The sequence below is a fragment of the Gymnodraco acuticeps genome, unplaced genomic scaffold (assembly GCF_902827175.1).
Source record: "Gymnodraco acuticeps unplaced genomic scaffold, fGymAcu1.1, whole genome shotgun sequence".
NCBI lineage: Eukaryota > Metazoa > Chordata > Actinopteri > Perciformes > Bathydraconidae > Gymnodraco > Gymnodraco acuticeps.
The window spans coordinates 33,803-52,745 of NW_022989821.1; the positions used below are offsets into that span (position 1 = coordinate 33,803).

The 18,943-nt window shown below is 40.4% G+C and overlaps 2 protein-coding genes across 2 annotated transcripts in view; one reads left to right on the forward strand and one right to left on the reverse strand.

Moving 5' to 3' along the window:
- The window catches only part of LOC117557862 (apolipoprotein A-I-like), a 31,408-nt gene extending 14,844 nt beyond the window's left edge, over positions 1-16,564 (reverse strand). The window contains exon 1 of the mRNA XM_034233840.1: positions 15,935-16,564. Coding sequence (XP_034089731.1) covers positions 15,935-16,028 — 94 coding nt within the window. The 5' untranslated portion in view covers positions 16,029-16,564. The remainder of the gene's footprint in view (positions 1-15,934) is intronic.
- Positions 16,565-17,510: 946 nt separating this feature from the next.
- On the forward strand, positions 17,511-18,839 carry LOC117558037 (the record flags this gene model as incomplete). The annotated part of the gene is made up of 1 exon (XM_034234000.1): positions 17,511-18,839. A coding segment is annotated over one exon (1,329 nt), but the record flags the coding sequence as incomplete, so codon positions are not given.
- Between the last annotated feature and the right edge of the window lie 104 nt (positions 18,840-18,943).

Genomic DNA, 18,943 nt, shown 5'->3' on the forward strand with positions numbered 1-18,943 from the left:
GTTTAATGATGAACACTTCCTCATGAAACTGGCCTACCTAAGAGACATGTTTGTGAAGCTAAATGAATTGAATCTGCAGTTGCAGGGCAACAATACACACCTTTCACACCTGGCAGACAAGATACAATCCTTCACACGGAAACTGGACATGTGGGGCAGGAGACTAGAACGTGGGGATATCGACTCATTTGAGAATCTCAAGGCATTCATCGAGACCAATGAGCTGCAGAGCACAGCGTATGAGAGATCACATCTCAGCCCTGAAAGTCAGCTTCCAGAAATACTTCTCTGTGGATGACTATGCCAAATACGACTGGATTAGAGATCCATGTGTTGCAACACCACCACGTTCAGCACTGCAGAAGAGGAACAGTACATTGAAATGACTTCAGATTCAACCATGAGGCTGCTGTTCAAATCCAAGACCATGGCTGGGTTTTGGGTTGGAGTGGAGAAGGAGTACCCTCTCATTGGTCAGAGAGCTTTGAGCATACTGCTGCCTTTTGCAACATCCTACTTGTGTGAGACAGGCTTTTCTGCTGTTGCTGCCATCAAAACCAAATACAGATCAAAGCTGAACATTGAGACAGAAATGAGAGTGGCAGTCTCAAAACAACAGCCACGGTTTGAGAAGATCTGCGAGGGAAAGCAAGCACACCTAAGTCATTGATAGGCTGTGGAATAGGAATTGTATAGTGATGTGATCGTTTGCAACCTGCAGTAGAAATAGTAGTTCAGTGTTCATTCATATATTTTCCTTAAAGAAATTTGAATTTAAAAATCTATTTTTCACTTTTAATGTGTAATCCATAATAAAATATAAAATGATAGTTGGATCTTTGTATCTTCTTATTATTAGCAAAGAACATGTAATGTTTTTACAACAATATACAATTAATCCTACCAATATAGATGGGAACCGGGTTGGGGGGGGTCCCGAAAATATTTCCAATACCCAAGGGGGTCCCGACTGAAAAAGTTTGGGAACCACTGATTTAAAGCATACAGTATGACATTAAAGTACTTTTTGCATACTAATGCGTCAATGATATAATGAGGAAATAGTGACGGGCCCTTCTGACCAATGATTCGTTTTTAATATCATTTTGAGTACAGAATGCTTTTTACTGGATTTTAAGTGAAAACTTGAATTCAGTACTATTAGTATTTTTATCGTAAGCTTTCACTAGTTTAATTTAAGTAAATGACTTGTTTTTTTTCAACCACCACCACTCAGTGATGCATCATGCAACTCAGGGGTGTCATAGTCACTTTTTTGCCAATAGAAAAGTCTACACTACCACCAAGTGGTGAAACTGAGCCTAATGTGTGTGTGAGGGATTCAGGGAACTCAACTGTAGACACATCGAGTGGGTAAACAGGGTCAGTTTAACTGTTCATCCACTTCAACAAGTCACGTGATAGTTTGTGCAATAACATGTTCTATATTTTGACTCTTCAAGCTCACTATAGCCACTTGGCCACCTTGTTGAAACTATGTTATATGGTACTTTATTGATATTGTACTGAAGAAACATCCCAAAAGATAAATATGGAATCATAATGTATTTGTCAAAAATATTTTAGTTTTACAGCATTTCACTTGTATCTTGATACCAAGGAAAATTGATAAATGAGCCTTAAACTAGTGCGATCAAATATAAAGAATAGTACATTTAATTATGTATTCAGCATTTCAGCTCACTTATTGCATACCTTTGATTTAGAAAAAAAACAGTCAAATACATGTCATCATAATTTCAAATGTTTTACTGTTTTTATCTTGTTATAGACCATCTTTATGAGCTTTGTCATGTTTTACTTTGAACCTTTGTACATTTCTCCAATCATTGTGCACATTTGTGCCCAAAATTACAACAACATTTACATAGAAATGTATGTATTTTCATATTATTTGCTCTCTCATTTTAATGTATCTTACTGTATTTATGAATGCACCATTATACACCAAAGCTTATTCCCTGTGTGTCTAAACCTGTGTGTATGTGTGTGTGTGTGTGTGTGTGTGTGTGTGTGTGTGTGTGTGTGTGTGTGTGTGTGTGTGTGTGAGTTTGCATGCGTGTGTGTGTGTGTGTGTGTGTGTGTGTGTGTGTGTGTGTGTGTGTGTGTGTGTGTGTGTGTGTGTGTGTGTGTGTGTGTGTGTGTTCCTTTAACAGGATTGAGGTCATCAGGGTTGTTTGCTTGTGTAACCACAGGAAATCAAATCTGATCAAACTGCTGGAGGAGTTATGTTGAATTCTGTCCATTAAACTCTCTGAATAAATAAGAAATAAGCAATAGGAATGTGTGACTGCAAGGACGTTACTATATCTCCAAGGAGACAAGTTGATCTTATAGTGTTTCCTATTTTCAAGAAATGAAGGTGATTGAATCACAACACATTTCTCAGTTTGAGGTTTCTGCAACAATGGCACAACAGTTTGCAAAAGACAAAACAATAGTCTCAAAGGCGGATATGTAAGTAAGATTAAATTAACAAAAGACGCGTGTGATAACATATGTCTAACACGTTAAGTCTAATTAGCATTCACATTCTCACGCCTGTCAAACCGGGCTCTTGTCAAAGTGCAAATGTAAAGCAAACAAAAAGAGGTTTATGTAATTTCCATTTACCGATCCTATCTTTTTTCTTCACATCTCAGTTGGAAATGACAACATGTGAATAGATTGTGCATAACAGATGTATGACTTCATTAACTAAGGCAGTCAAATTTAAATAATGAATTTATTTGACACTTATTTCTAGATGTCTCAAGTCTTTAACTGAGACACCTGACCAAGGCTGTAATGTGTCTGACTTAATCAATTACATGCAGACAGATAGCCATGCCTAAACCAACTGTAAGAGATGCAGCTGACAGATGGACATTTAGATGAAAAGCACAAAGTAAAAAAAGAACGTGTTGAAAGATTTACTGAGTCACATAAGACCGTATGACAAAGCATTTGGAAAAGCCTATATGACAAAACGCCCCTTACCTCTTCTGACAGAATAGAAAACAGTAAAAAATAAAAAAATCCCTCAATTATCAAGTTCCTGTCAGACAACATGTTTACAACGCAAACATTTCATTTCTAAAAGTACAAAACTTAAATTGTATTTCATAAAACGTAATACCTCTCTACCGTTAAATATTGTAATTTCCACTTCGCACACACATTTCCATACCCTTCCAGTAATTTGCATTTCCAAATTAGATTTTGTCTAACATACGGAAGAAAAATGAACTAGTATTTACAAAGAATGATCCCCAAGAGCTGAATCAGAACCGGATAACTATATTCTTTGTAACTTAGGTAATGTGGTGCCAGTCCATGCAATGATTTAAAAACAACAAGTAAGTACTTGAACTGGATCCTGTAACTGACAGGAAGCCAATGAAGGTCTGCCAAAACGGGTGTGATGTGGTCATAACGTCTCTTCCCAGTAAGAAGGCGTGCAGCCGCATTTTGGACCAGCTGCAGGCGACGGATCAATCACTTGTCAACACCAATATAGAGGGAGTTACAATAGTCTAAAGTTTAAACGAGACGTTATAAATAAGTGGATTAGCTGTTCAAATTCCTTACTAGGAAGATAGGCTTTTACCTTCCCCAGAAGCCACAGCTGGAAGAAGCTTGTCTTGACAACTGAGCTTATCTGTTTATCAAATTTAAAACAGTTGTCAAAGATGACTCCAATATTTCTGACAGAGGGACGGCTGTAGGAGGCTAAGGGGCCGAGTACACTATTAAAGCCATCCAGGAGTTCAGACTGTCCAAATATTATAATCTCTGTCTTGTTTTCGTTAAGAGTCAAGAAGTTGATTTCCATCCATGATTTTATGTCTTTCAGACAGTTAAGCAAGGCAATCCTAGATTCCTTATTTGCTTTTATAGGCAGGTATACCTGCAGATCATCTGCAAAGCAATGGTAAGAAATGTTGTGCTTTTTAAAAATTGACCCCAGAGGTAGTAAATACAGACTGAACAAAATGGGGCCTAGGATAGAGCCTTGTGGGACCCCATATGCTAGTGTGGCTGCAGCTGATAATGACATTATCTAAGCCAGGAGTGTCAAACTCAAGGCCCGTGGACCAAATCCGGCTCGCGACCTCATTTTTAAGAGCTCACAAAGAATATAATATACAATACCATTGGTGTAATTGTTGAATATTTGCTTTCAATTATTTGCCCTAGACTTCTTCTTTCAGACGTAGTTATTCATGAAGTTATTACCAGAACTGATAATAATCCAATGCAGAGCCAATAATGTAATATAATACATTGTTTAATATATATTATATATTTATATATGTATATCTATATAGAGAAGCCAAGAGTGTGCAAAGCTGTCATCAAGGCAAAAGGGGGATCATTTGAAGAATCTAAAATATAAATCATATTCTGGATTTTGTAACACTTTTTTGTTTACTAGATAATTACATATGTGTTTTTTTTATATAGTTTTGATCCCTTCAGTATTAATCTACAATATAGAAATTATTAAAATAAATAAAAACCTTCGAATGAGAAGGTGTGTCCAAACGTTTGACTGGTACTGTATATGTATATATAGTTGCAACCGGCCCTTTGAATGTAACCATAATGCTAATGTGGCCCGCGATGACATTTAGTTTAACACCCCTGATCTAAGTGTATTTTGCTCAAAAACCTGATATATGACTTGTTTTAGTTGTCAGCAAAAGAAAAGTACACATTAGTTCCCAATTGGCTTCTATGCAGGATATGTGTGATACGTTTATTTGGATTTACTAATACTTTATTTAAGTTGTCTACAATCAAACTGTAGATACACTGGATATTTGATGTATCTGCTTGTATTCTAACCCATGGTGTTTTTAGGACTGTAGTATTACATCAAATGGACTGTTTTTAAGTCCCTAAAACTTAGCTTTCAAATTCATTTCTATGTGATATAATCTTCACAAATAACATTTGATTTCAATGTTTAATTCTTCCTGACATAATCCCTAGAACTATTAGTTATTATAACATTCATATTCAACACACATATTAATATTTTTATTTATAGATTTATCAAATCTCCCACTGAACGGCTGAGACCTGCATCAGGTGTTGCCAAACATCAGCCATGTGACTCTGATAATAATAGATGATAAGAGAACTTCTCTGAAACCAACTGTAAGTGATACAGCTGACATGTATTGAGAGGAAAAAACAGACACAAAAGAATATATGTTGAACGTTTTAGAGATACTGTGTCCATCTGTGACTGCATGTCAAAGAATGTGGAACGGCCTGATTTACAAAACAAATTCTCACTCTTCTGACAGTCTTCAATTACTACGTGCATGTCAGACTTCCTGTCTTAAACACAAATAGTACCTAACTCAAGTCTACTACTTAGAAATACTACTACTTGTATATTTCTGCTTGTCAAACCAGGCTCCTGGAAAAGTGCAAATGTCAAGCAAACAAAAAGAGGTTTATGTAATTTCCATTTACTGATCCTATCTTTTGTGAATGTAACATTATGTATGACTTCATTAACTAAGGCAGTCACATTTAAATAATGAATTTAATTTACACTTATTTCTAGATGTCTCAAGTCTTTAACTGAGACACCTGACCAAGGCTGTAATGTGTCTGACTCAGTGGCGGTTCTAGAACATTTGACATGGGGGGGCAAAGGGGAGGCAAGAGGTCATGCCAGGGTGGCATAGGAGGGCGGACAGTACGTGGTATTTTATACTGTATATAACCTATTTATTGTTAATTCATGCCCTAACACAAGTGTTCTTAATGCACAAGAGAAACAAGGTGTTCAGACAAACAATCGGGTGCCCTTTGAGTCCCCCAAGCTTACCTCAACCATTTTAAATGAAAGGAAACTACAAAATGTATTTTAAAGCAATTAATTAATGGAACAGGTTGTTTTGCATTACAATGTAAAATTAAATATATATTTAGTTTTAAAAAAAATTGGTTGTCTTAGACAGACATATTTGCATGTCCTCACTAAGCATTATTACATATTAATTTAATATTAAACAAATCAAAATGGCCAATTATCCCAAAATGTTGCTGCTAATATAATCACATGCTTGTCAACTTTAACTGATCAAAAATCAATTCTGAAAAAAAACTTGAATTATCTATGAAATTGCAATATTGTCCCTCAGTTTGTTTCAACCCTGTCACTCCATACCATTTACCCTCCTATTAAAATAATGGATCAGTCCATGTGTGATCTGCATTGAGGGAATTACATCACAAAAGTGTCAGTTTCTTCTCTTACCTATATTTCAGTTTTTGTATTTTCAGATTAAGATTGACAAGCGCAACATTTCAACTCTGTTGTATGAATTAATAATAGTAAATAATTGTTTATTACAAAAATAAACAATAGTTTTGCAAAATATTACAATTTTGTAATGTCCTTGACTTCCATGTGGTGCCATATCTTAGCTAAACAAGGTCTCATGCCTACTTTTTGTCAAAAACTTCAACCCTGTTACATTTTTTCAAGGAAATTCCTAGTAATTATTTATATTTTGTGCCTGAGGTGGGAAAATGTAAGTAGTCCAATACCAGATGTTATGACCAAACATTTTGGTTTCATTTTTCAAAGATATAAAGACCCAAAAGGCACCTGATTCAGAGAATACTCAGAATTCTGCATACTGTAAGTACTTAATTATAATTAAGTACACAAATGACATCACCCATCTCTTCAGAGAGCTACAGGTGACCTGTGCAGCAACACATTTCAATCAATATTTGTCAATACTAAGAGCTGCTAGATTGTGCTGCTGTGATGGAATATGTAAGGAGAATAAGAACATACCATGTGGTCCAGCTGGAGTTTCATCTGCCTCCTGATCCCTGCCTCTGGCCCTCTTTCTGATACTTCATCTTTATTCCTCACATACATTTCTTCTTCTTCACTAATGTCTTCATCTCCTCCTCTTCCTCCTGCTCTGACCCTCCTGGTCTCTTCATCTCCTCCTCTTCCTCCTGCTCTGACCCTCCTGGTCTCTTCATCTCCTCCTCTTCCTCCTGCTCTCTTCATCTCTCTTTTCCTTTTCCTCTTTCTGTTCTCATATGTATTTTTGTTGTTGTTGAATCACTATACTCTGGCCTGCAAGAGTCTACTTGTGAAAAGCACTGGTACAAATGCTTGTATAACTTTACACGTTAGGGCCATGTAGCCTAGCTAATATGTAGCATATCATAAATATAACATCAGAAAGCATTGATCAAGCGCACACAGTCAGCTGTGTTTGGATCCAGTTTTTACGGTAAAGGATGTATCCTGGTTTCATTGATCTGGCCTCATGGCTGTGATGTGTAGTTTACGTGGATTTAATAGTAGGCTACCGCGTAGTTTAGCAAAGTGATCGATCTCCCAGCTAACGCTGTCTGCGTAGTATTTTGTAACGTAACGCCCCAAACAGCGCCCGTCTGTTAAACGCTATCGATTCAAACTAAAGCGTTTTATTAATATTTAGTTTCAAGATCTCGTCCTTAGTAAAAACAAAACTAGTGGAAACGGAAATGCTCCCAGGGGAAGCTGATCCATAGGTGCTGGGACAGCTCGCTCCCTCTCTGCAGCGGTGTGAGCCGCGGTCTGTGTGAACGCCGCTCCGCAGTTTAATGCAGGGCCGTAGCTGCGTTTTTAACGGGCCTAAAATGATATTTAAAATGATTCAATTGTAACTAATGTAATGCTTGTTTTGTTGCTTGAGAAGCTTGTGGAAATAGTGTAGGTTTGTTTTAGTACAGTTTTAGAGAAAGAAAATTTAGGGGGGCAGCTGGGGGGGCAAGGCTCTACAGTGGGGGGGGGCAGCTGCCCCCCCTTGCCCCCCCGTAGATCCGTCCCTGGTCTGACTTAATCAATTACATGCAGACAGATAGCCATGCCTAAACCAACTGTAAGAGATGCAGCTGACAGATGGACATTTAGATGAAAAGCACAAAGTAAAAAAAGAACATGTTGAAAGATTTACTGAGTCACATAAGACCGTATGACAAAGCATTTGGAAACGCCCGTATGACAAAACGCCCCTTACCTCTTCTGACAGAATATTTTCACGTTCCTGTCAGACAACATGTTTACAACGCAAACATTTCATTTCTAAAAGTACAAAACTTAAGTTGTATTTCATAAAACGTAATACCTCTCTACCGTTAAATATTGTAATGGCCACTTCGCACTAACATTTCCATATCCTTCCAGTAATTTGCATTTCCAAATTAGATTTTGTCTAATATACGGAAGAAAAATGAACTAGTATTTACAAAGAATGATCCCCAAGAGCTGAATCTGACCCGGAAAACTATATTCTTTGTAACTTATATTTGATTGTTTCAGTCCTTCTCTGTGTTGTCCCTACAGCAGCACGGAAAAGCTTACTCGGGTTAATATGGCTGAAGGGGTTTTCGGTTTATGTGTTCATTGTTTTATCAGTGTGATACTTAATGACATTATCTAAGTCAGGCCCGTGGACCAAATCCGGCCCGCGACCTCATTTTTAAGAGCTCACAAAGACTATAATATACAATTGGTGTAATTGTTGAATATTTGCTTTCAATTGTTTGCCCTAGACTTCTTCTTTGAGACGTAGTTATTTATGAAGTTATTACCAGAACTAATAATAATCCAATGCAGAGCCAATAATGTAATATAATTAGGGCTGTCAGTCGATTAAAATAGTTAATCGCGATTAATCGCAAATTAATCGCACATTTTTGATCTGTTCTAAATGTACCTTAGAGGAATATTTTTCAAGTTTGTAATACTCTTATCAACATATGAGTGGACAAATATGCTTTATGCTAATGTTTATTATCATTTGAACAATGACAAATATTCTCATGAATATTAAACACAACAACCTCTGAACATTACAAATATTCGCCTCAATTCAACCTGGAACCTCTCATACAATAATACAATACAAATGGTGTGTGTGTGTGTGTGTGTGTGTGTGTGTGTGTGTGTGTGTGTGTGTGTGTGTGTGTGTGTGTGTGTGTGTGTGTGTGTGTGTGTGTGTGTGTGTGTGTGTGTGTGTGTGTGTGTGTGTGTGTGTGTGTGTGTGTGATGGATCGTTGGAGCTATATGCAACTCAAGGCATATGCTCGAACGGGAGCTGTCTGGACGCTGCAATCATGTTGCGCACTATCCGTGCTGAGTGTGCTGACTTTTCGTACAATGTCCCACTGTCTGGCTCCCTGCATAAAGTCAAGTGCTCGGCGCAGTTGTGGCGAAATGTCGCTCCTCTGTTTTCATTTAAACAGCTCCATATCCGTTAGCGCAGCTAGCTAGCACCAGATGCTAACAACAACAATGCACGTAAGGTCTCTCTCTCGCTCGCTCGGGCCACACATACAAACACCCTCCCGGTCCTCCCAACAGCCAGTCGGTGCCTGCCGGTGAGCGTGGAAGTGTGGTCTGCCACAAGCGGGCAGCAGGAGCGGGGCTGTCAGCATCAGCTTGTAGATGGTATTTTAAACTTGATGCGCTCTGAAACTACGGGGCGGCCGAGGACAAAAAATACACATGCGTTAATCGCGTTAAAATAATTAGTGGCGTTAATTTTTTATTGCGTTAACGCGTTATTAACGCTAAATATAATACATTATTTAATATATATTATATATTTATATATGTATATTTCAACCCAGTCTCACGGCATTTCGTGTTCACCAACACGATTTTTAATCTATTGATTCGTGTTCACCAACACGATTTGCCCCTTTTTTTCGTGTTGCACGGCACGATTTTAAAAGCAATGTATTTCTACTGCCTGCGGCACGTCTTTTTCTCCGGTCGGGTCGAGGAAGACCGGAAGCTGTGTGGTTCATAAAACCATGTTCTTACTCAATATCAAGCCACAGTTATTGCTTTTATTTGAAATCGTATAATTTCGGACTTTTGTTGCCGTTTGTGAGGAAAATAAATGGGGCTCAGAGCCTCAGAATACGGAAATCTGTATTTTGAAATATTTGTTTCCTTCTAATTCGATATTCTTTTCACAATAACACACTGTTATTTACTCACCAATAACACACAATTATCCTTGCTTTTATTTATTGGTTTAATTCCATAATCTCTGGCTTTTTTGGCGTCCGTCAGGAACTGAATTTCAAAATAAAAATAACCGGAAACAGACGTAGGCCTATAAGGGACATTTCGAGCATCATTGCGATTGTCAACATTTCTGAGTTTAGGATGGCCGAAGACACTACACTACCCATAATCCCCAGCTATCGTTTAGGACTACAGTCCCCGTAAGGTTACGCAGAGCGTCAAACAGCTGTGTGAAATGGAATGAAACCACGCCAGACTATCCAAAACTGGAATCGAACGCCCCCCCAGAACTACACATGCTGGCTATTGTGTTTCGCAAAATGTTCTATGGGACGTCTCTACTGAACGTTTTCGTTTTTCCCACAATTAGAAGTTGCCAGTATTAAACACATTGGTGTTATCAAATGTAAAACATATAATTAATAAATGGGTGAAAATCGCTTGTGTCCATAATGCGCAGCATTAATACCCACATGACAGCTCATTGTTACTTTGTAATTCTACTCCACTACAATTCAGAGGTTAACCTGGTATTTTTACTCCACTGCATTTATTTGAGTTACTTTGCAGATTCTGATTAATTATGTGAAATATAAACAACCCTTAAATCAGACTTTAGTTACACCTGAGTAAAATTCAGGTAAGGTGATTGTCAAGTGCCAACAATCAGGAGAGATATTTGATAGTTGGTGCTTGAGAAGACTAAACATGTATCTGCAATTGACATGAATGGAAACGAGTAATAAAGTATATTCATTACTCGTTATTCTCTACTAATAGTTAATTAAAGACTGTATATTATGGCTATTTTGCACATCCCTCTCAAGATTTTCAAAGGTGTATTGACATATCATATACACAACTACGGTGTAATTATGCAATGAATGAAACACTTGGGTCACAGGTTTCTCAACAGTGCATTACAAGACATCTATCAATATGTGTGTACCTCCACCATTAAACTGTCATATTCTGCACATTTCTTATTCTATCTACATACATAAGAGTATAATTCATATGTATAATATCAGTTAAAATAAGTGCTTCAACATAGTTAACATTGCAGGAAAGCAATATATTAGACGTTAAGTACTTTGTCAAGCTTAATATTTATCTGTAGATAGATACCCCCAACGTTTTTTTTGCACACAAGGTACACACAGCCATAATAACTTTGTATTATTAGTGTAGGACACTTTTGTTTTCGTACAACATCTGAAAATGTGTAGTTTTAAGCATGCTTTCACATAATTTTACAGCATATTGCTATACTATTTCAGACTCAGTATTTACATTCTTACATTCAAAGAAAATCAGCTGCCCCCCCACTGTAGAGCCTTGCCCCCCCAGCTGCCCCCCTAACTTTTGTTTCCCTAAAACTGTACTAAAACAAACCTACACTATTTCCAAAAGCTTCTCAAGCAACAAAACAAGCATTACATTAGTTAAAAGTGAATCATTTTAAATATCATTTTAGGCCCGTTAAAAACGCAGCTACGGCCCTGCATTAAACTGCGGAGTGGCGTTCACACAGACCGCGGCTCACACCGCTGCAGAGAGGGAGCGAGCTGTCCCAGCACCTATGGATCAGCTTCCCCTTGGAGCATTTCCCTTTCCACTAGTTTTGTTTTTACTAAGGACGAGAGCTTGAAACTAAATATTAATAAAACGCTTTAGTTTGAATCGATAGCGTTTAACAGACGGGCGCTGTTTGGGGCGTTACGTTACAAAATACTACGCAGACAGCGTTAGCTGGCAGATCGATCACTTTGCTAAACTACGCGGTAGCCTACTATTAAATCCACGTAAACTACACATCACAGCCATGAGGCCAGATCAATGAAACCAGGATACATCCTTTACCGTAAAAACTGGATCCAAACACAGCTGCCTGTGTGCGCTTGATCAATACTTTCTGATGTTATATTTATGATATGCTACATATTAGCTAGGCTACATGGCCCTAACTTGTAAAGTTATACAAGCATTTGTACCAGTGCTTTTCACAAGTAGACTCTTGCAGGCCAGAGTATAGGAGTGATTCAACAACAACAAAAAGACATATGAGAAGTGATCAGGACAAACAGAAAGAGGAAAAGGAAAAGAGAGATGAAAGGACCAGGAGGGTCAGAGCAGGAGGAAGAGGAGGAGATGAAGAGACCAGGAGGAAGAGGAGGAGATGAAGACATTAGTGAAGAAGAAGAAATATATGTGAGGAATAAAGATGAAGTATCAGAAAGAGGGCCAGAGGCAGGGATCAGGAGGCAGATGAAACTCCAGCTGGACCACATGGTATGTTCTTATTCTCCTTACATATTCCATTACAGCAGCACAATCTAGCAGCTCTTAGTATTGACAAATATTGATTGAAATGTGTTGCTGCACAGGTCACCTGTAGCTCTCTGAAGAGATGGGTGATGTCATTTGTGTACTTAATTATAATTAAGTACTTACAGTATGCAGAATTCTGAGTATTCTCTGAATCGGGTGCCTTTTGGGTCTTTATATCTTTGAAAAATGAAACCAAAATGTTTGGTCATAACATCTGGTAGTAGACTACTTACATTTTCCCACCTCAGGCACAAAATATAAATAATTACTAGGAATTTCCTTGAAAAAATGTAACATGGTTGAAGTTTTTGACAAAAAGTAGGCATGAGAACCTTGTTTAGCTAAGATATGGCACCACATGGAAGTCAAGGACATTACAAAATTGTAATATTTTGCAAAACTATTGTTTATTTGTGTAATAAACAATTATTTACTATTATTAATTCATACAACAGAGTTGAAATGTTGAGCTTGTCAATCTTAATCTGAAAATACAAAAACTGAAATATAGGTAAGAGAAGAAACTGACACTTTTGTGATGTAATTCCCTCAATGCAGATCACACATGGACTGATCCATTATTTTAATAGGAGGGTAAATGGTATGGCGTGACGGGGTTGAAACAAACTGAGGGACAATATTGCAATTTCATAGATAATTCAAGTATTTTTTCAGAATTGATTTTTGATCAGTTAAAGTTGACAAGCATATGATTATATTTGCAGCAACATTTTGGGATAATTGGCCATTTTGATTTGTTTAATATTAAATTAATATGTAATAATGCTTAGTGAGGACATGCAAATATGTCTGTCTAAGACAACCAATTGTTGTGTCTGTCTAAAACAAAATATATATTTAATTTTACATTGTAATGCAAAACAACCTGTTCCATTAATTCATTGCTTTAAAATACATTTTGTAGTTTCCTTTCATTTAAAATGGTTGAGGTAAGCTTGGGGGACTCAAAGGGCACCCGATTGTTTGTCTGAACACCTTGTTTCTCTTGTGCATTAAAGAACACTTGTGTTAGGGCATGAATTAACAATAAATAGGTTAAAATACCACGTACTGTCCGCCCTCCTATGCCACCCTGGCATGACCTCTTGCCTCCCCTTTGCCCCCCCATGTAAAATGTTCTAGAACCACCACTGTGTAAATATAACCTATCTGTGAATTATATCAAATGTAAAAGTCAGCCGAATTAGTGTTGATACTGCAAGGAGACGTATTGTGTGAAGAGAAATTGAAGATTTTGTTTAATTGTTGAATATATTTATGATCCACGTCAAGTATTCAGTTTCGGCGGCATTTTCTCAGTTTTTTCCAAAGGTCTTCTAATCAGGGCTTTATAAATAAAGAACTACGGCAGATCTGTAATATACAATGCAGCCGAACCGTGTATTACAATGCCGTTATGTGATGACTTTCAAAGAGAAAAGCAAGAGCGCTCGGAATTAAGTATTATTTTATTCTTTTAAAATGTTTTCCGGATTTTATATCATATAAACACCAAATCCCAGCATGCATTGCGGCTAAAACATCCAATAAGCGAGCTTAAAACCATAACTGAGGATCTTGGGTAATCGCTCGAAATGCCTACGTCTGTTTCCGGTTATTTTGAAATTCAGTTCCTGACGGACGCCAAAAAAGCCCAAGATTATGGAATTAAACCAATAAATAAAATCAAGGATAATTGTGTGTTATTGGTGAGTAAATAACAGTGTGTTATTTTGAAAAGAATAACAAATTAGAAGGAAAAAAAGATTTTAAAAATACAGATTTCAGTATCCTGAGGCTCTGAGCCCCATTTATTTTCCTCACAGACGGCAACAAAAGTCCGAAATTATACGATTTCAAATAAAAGCAATAACTGTGGCTTGATATTGAGTAAGAACATGTTTTTATGAACCACACAGCTTCCGGTCTTCCTCGACCCGACCGGAGAAAAAGACGTGCTGCAGGCAGTAGAAATACATTGCTTTTAAAATCGTGCTGTGCAACACGAAAAAAAGGGGCAAATCGTGTTGATTAAATAGATTAAAAATAGTGTTGGTGAACACGAAATGCCGTGAGACTGGGTTGTATATTTATATAGAGAAGCCAAGAGTGTGCAAAGCTGTCATCAAGGCAAAAGGGGGCTAATTTGAAGAATCTAAAATATAAATCATATTCTGGATTTTGTAACACTTTTTTGTTTACTAGATAATTACATGTGTTTTTTTTTATATAGTTTTGATCCCTTCAGTATTAATCTACAATGTAGAAATTATTAAAATAAATAAAAACCTTCGAATGAGAAGGTGTGTCCAAACGTTTGACTGGTACTGTATATATAGTTGCAACCGGCCCTTTGAGTGTAACCATAATGCTAATGTGGCCCGCGATGACATTTAGTTTAACACCCCTGATCTAAGTGTATTGTAATTGCTTAAAAACCTGATATATGACTTGTTTTAGTTGTCAGCAAAAGAAAAGTACACATTAGTTCCCAATTGGCTTCTATGCAATGGCCTTGTAGAGGGTAACGGGGTACAGAGTCGCTTAGATAAGCGGGGGAGTGCATCTGACGAAGAGATAGGTTGTTGTGCTCCCTATCTCTGTTTCTGATCCTATATCTAATATAACTGCTCGGGTCTTGATAGATTGAGTGAGGAAGTTCATGAGATCTTTTTAGAGGGTTATCAAGAATAACTTTTATCCAATGACCTTTTCCCTCTCTGTCTGTGTCTGTGTATTCTCTTGTTCCGATTAACCCAGACAAATCTTTTTTCTTGTTTTGTATCTATATCTACGCCGGGAACCGGAGTCGAGGCTGATCCTCTTGCTGTAGTCCTGTGTCTTGGATCCTCTATCCTGAGTTCTGGATTAAGTCGTGGACTTCGGGTCGTGGCTGAACCTGTCTCTGCGGTCCTGCCTTGGGTCTCGTCATGCTGCTTCCCTGATGGCTTCCACAGGATTGTAGCTGACATCCTCGTGGATTCATCTTCTTATTACAGACACATGCATTTCCTAACATTCGGTCTATATGCTGTAAAATGTATTATCTCTTCAATTTACACACAGCATCTATTGCACGTCTGTCCGTCCTGGGAGAGGGATCCCTCCTCTGTTGCTCTCCCTGAGGTTTCTCCCATTTTTTCCCTTTAAACTGTGGGTTTTTTATTCGATATGTTGACTAGATATTAGACAAATATACTTGGCAACATTCTGAGTCTTTGTAGTGAAGAGGCAGGTATAAGGATCAACAAATGAAAGCTTTAGCGCAAGTTCAATAAGGAAGACCTAACACGAGTCACTTACACGTCACTCTATGGCTCCCTTCCCCCCTCATTAAATACGAGGGCGTCACCCCTCAGCAGCCAATCGCTGCACATGCTAAATTCCTTAAATGCCTGCTCTTCCTCCCTGTCAGTTGTCATTGCAGATGATCACACGCAGTAGCAGTACTTCTTTACTCCTCCTCGTGAGAAAAAAAAAAAAAAACCTAGCTCAAGATGTCCAACTCGGACAATTCAGACGAACCTGGTATGGAAATCTTTGATCCCGGTTCGGCTCCCCACAGCGGCCTATCATCAGAGGCAGACTTCCTCATCGCCCGACTCCTGCAGCAGGGCATCCCCACAGCCCCAGGCCTCACTCTCTCGCAGCTTCGAGAGCTCTCGGATCAGGTCTCCAGCACAGCTCCCCAGCCCGGGGCAGCAGCCCCAAGCAGCTCCCCAGAGAGACCAGGGCGAGGACGCGGCCGCAGCCGCGGAGGAAAAAATGGCAGGAAATCGAGCCCTCCAGGACCCCGTCCGCCTCCCAAATCCACCCTTTCTCAGGCTCGCCAGGCCGGGAGTGGGGAGAGTAGCGTGGCCGGCGCCCTGCAATCCCTGGATAGCTCCATAAGAGCCATTGATGCTCGCCTCCAGGCCCTGGAAGACTCCGGCACAGGAGCGTCAACTTCTGTCGCACTCAGAGCAGCGCTCGCTGCCTCAGTCCCGCTGGGGTTGCCAGGTCAGGGTTTTCCACGCATCCCAGCGGCAGCTCCTCCTTATTCTCTGGCTTCGGCCCTCCCAGCCCCCCCTGCAGGTAGGCCTTTTATTTCCCAAGCCGCTAACATCTCCTCACGGCTTAGGTCGAAAGTTCTTGAAGGGAAGGATGTTAACTTGCTTAGCCTTATCCTGCCCTCCCCGGAGTGCGATAAAGCCATCGCCTCAGGAGGAGACATCACCGCCGTCTTTAAGACCGCAGACCCCAGGCTTATCAAAGACATCAGCGTAGGGCAATTCATGGTAGCTTTCGGCATCTTCCGTGACGTCATCTGCTCCGTCTACCCTGAGAGAAGAGTAGAATTAGATGCGTACATGGCCATTATCAGAGATATCAACCTTAGATACGGGAGATCCATCTTTTATCAGTACCATAAAAGCTTTTCTAGTAAAGCAGCGCTTCACCTAGCGCATAACAACATCCGCCTCGACTGGTCAGTGATGGACATCGAGCTGCTCGTGATGGCTACCGGCGGGCAAACCGCTATTTCTTGCAACAGCTGCGGAGCGCAGGGCCACATCGCTGCCCTCTGCCCCTCAGTGCCTTTCTCCGCGCCCAGAGCCTCCCACATGCAGTATACTAGAATTGATAGACCAAACCGTCAGGTGCAAATGAGACACGAAGATAACATCTGCGCTAGATTCAACGAAAATGTTTGTACTCACCCTTATTGTTCATTTCTCCATATCTGCAGTTTCTGCAGGGATGCACACCCGAAGTCCGTGTGCCCCAGGCGCAGCCAAAACCTTTCAGTAGCTCTGCGCCAGAAACCTCGTGGTGGAAAAACATTCTGAAACATCACCCCTCCACTCCCATTAACATCCCTCAGCTAGCAGCTGCGCTATCCACCCACCCAGATTCCGTTTTCGTGGACTATCTCCTGTCAGGGCTCTCCCAAGGCTTCAGGGTAGGGGTCCTCTCATCTCCCACAGTTACTTTCGTAGCAAAAAACCTACAGTCAGCCGCTAAAGAACCCACCATAGTTTCCCAGCTCATCGACAAAGAACTCCACAAAGGATACATAATCGGTCCCTTTAGCTCCTCCCCCTTCCCAGTGTTCCGTTCAAATCCCATCGGAATAGCCACACGCAAATACTCTGGAAAAAAAAGGCTGATTTTCGATCTGTCCGCTCCCCGTTCCGGCCCATTTTGCAGCGTCAATAGTATCATCCCTCCAGAGCAGTTTTCCCTTCACTATGCCTCAGTGGACAATGCAATTAAATTGATTAAGTTCACAGGGCACGGAGCGTGGCTCTCCAAAGCGGACATTACCGATGCCTTCAAAATCAATCCCATTCACCCGTCCCAGTGGAACCTGTTCGGCATTAAGTGGGAGTCCAAACTCTATTTCGCCGTTCGCCTGACCTTCGGGTGCAGAAGCAGCCCCTGCATCTTCAACTCCTTCTCGGAAGCGCTCTGCTGGATCCTGCTGAACATCGCCAGAATCCCCTCTGTCCTTCACCTACTGGACGACTTCCTCCTCATAGACCCGCCACAGGACAGCTCAGGGACCTCACTGGGCAAACTGAAACACTGCTTCCAGGAGTTAGGCGTCCCCCTCTCCAATGAGAAAACGTTAGGTCCCAACACATGCTTAGTGTTCTTAGGCATCACCCTCGACTCTATAGACATGAAGGCGTCTCTCCCCTCCGACAAATTGCAGCGCATCTGGGACATCACCAAATCATACTGCGAGCAACAAATCATTACAAAACAACAGTTGCTCTCCCTTCTCGGACACCTCAACTTCACCATGCGAGTCATCCCCCAGGGGCGCTCGTTCATCTCCCGCCTCCTGGACACAGCATCAGCGGTCGACAATCTCCATGACTGCGTTCTCTTAGACGAAGGCTGCCGCTCAGACCTACGTTTCTGGTCTCTTCTGCTCGCCCACTGGAACGGAGTCACATTCTTCTATGACGACCTTGTGTGTTCCTCCGATTCAATGAGGTTTTTCACGGATGCCACCCCATCCGTGGGTTTTGGGGGCTTCTTTCAGGGCGAGTGGTTCGCAGGGTCTTGGCCCCCGTCATTCCCTAATCATGCCTCATCCTCCGCTCTGCACGAGATATTTCCGATCGCCGTTGCATGCCACGTATGGGGTCACCAGTGGTTCCGTAAACGCATCTCGGTGCTGTGCGATAACCAATCAGTGGTTGAGATCATCAATAAGGCGCGCTCCCAGTACAGCGACATCATGCCATTCATGAGAAGCATTACGCGGTCCTCCATTATCCACAACTTCATCATCACAGCTCGTCACATTCCCGGTCACATCAATGTCATCGCTGACTCCCTCTCTCGCTTTCATTTCCAGACATTCCGGAGCCTCTGCCCGGAAGCCAGCTCGCAACCAGTCGGAATCCCTTCACTTCATCTCCTCTCTCTGCACTAACCGAGAGTCCCCTAGCTCGGCACCTCGAGTCGGCCAGATTCTTCATGAGAAAGGGCTTAGCCGCTTCCTCCCTCAGATCTTATGATTTCGCATGGAGAACGTTC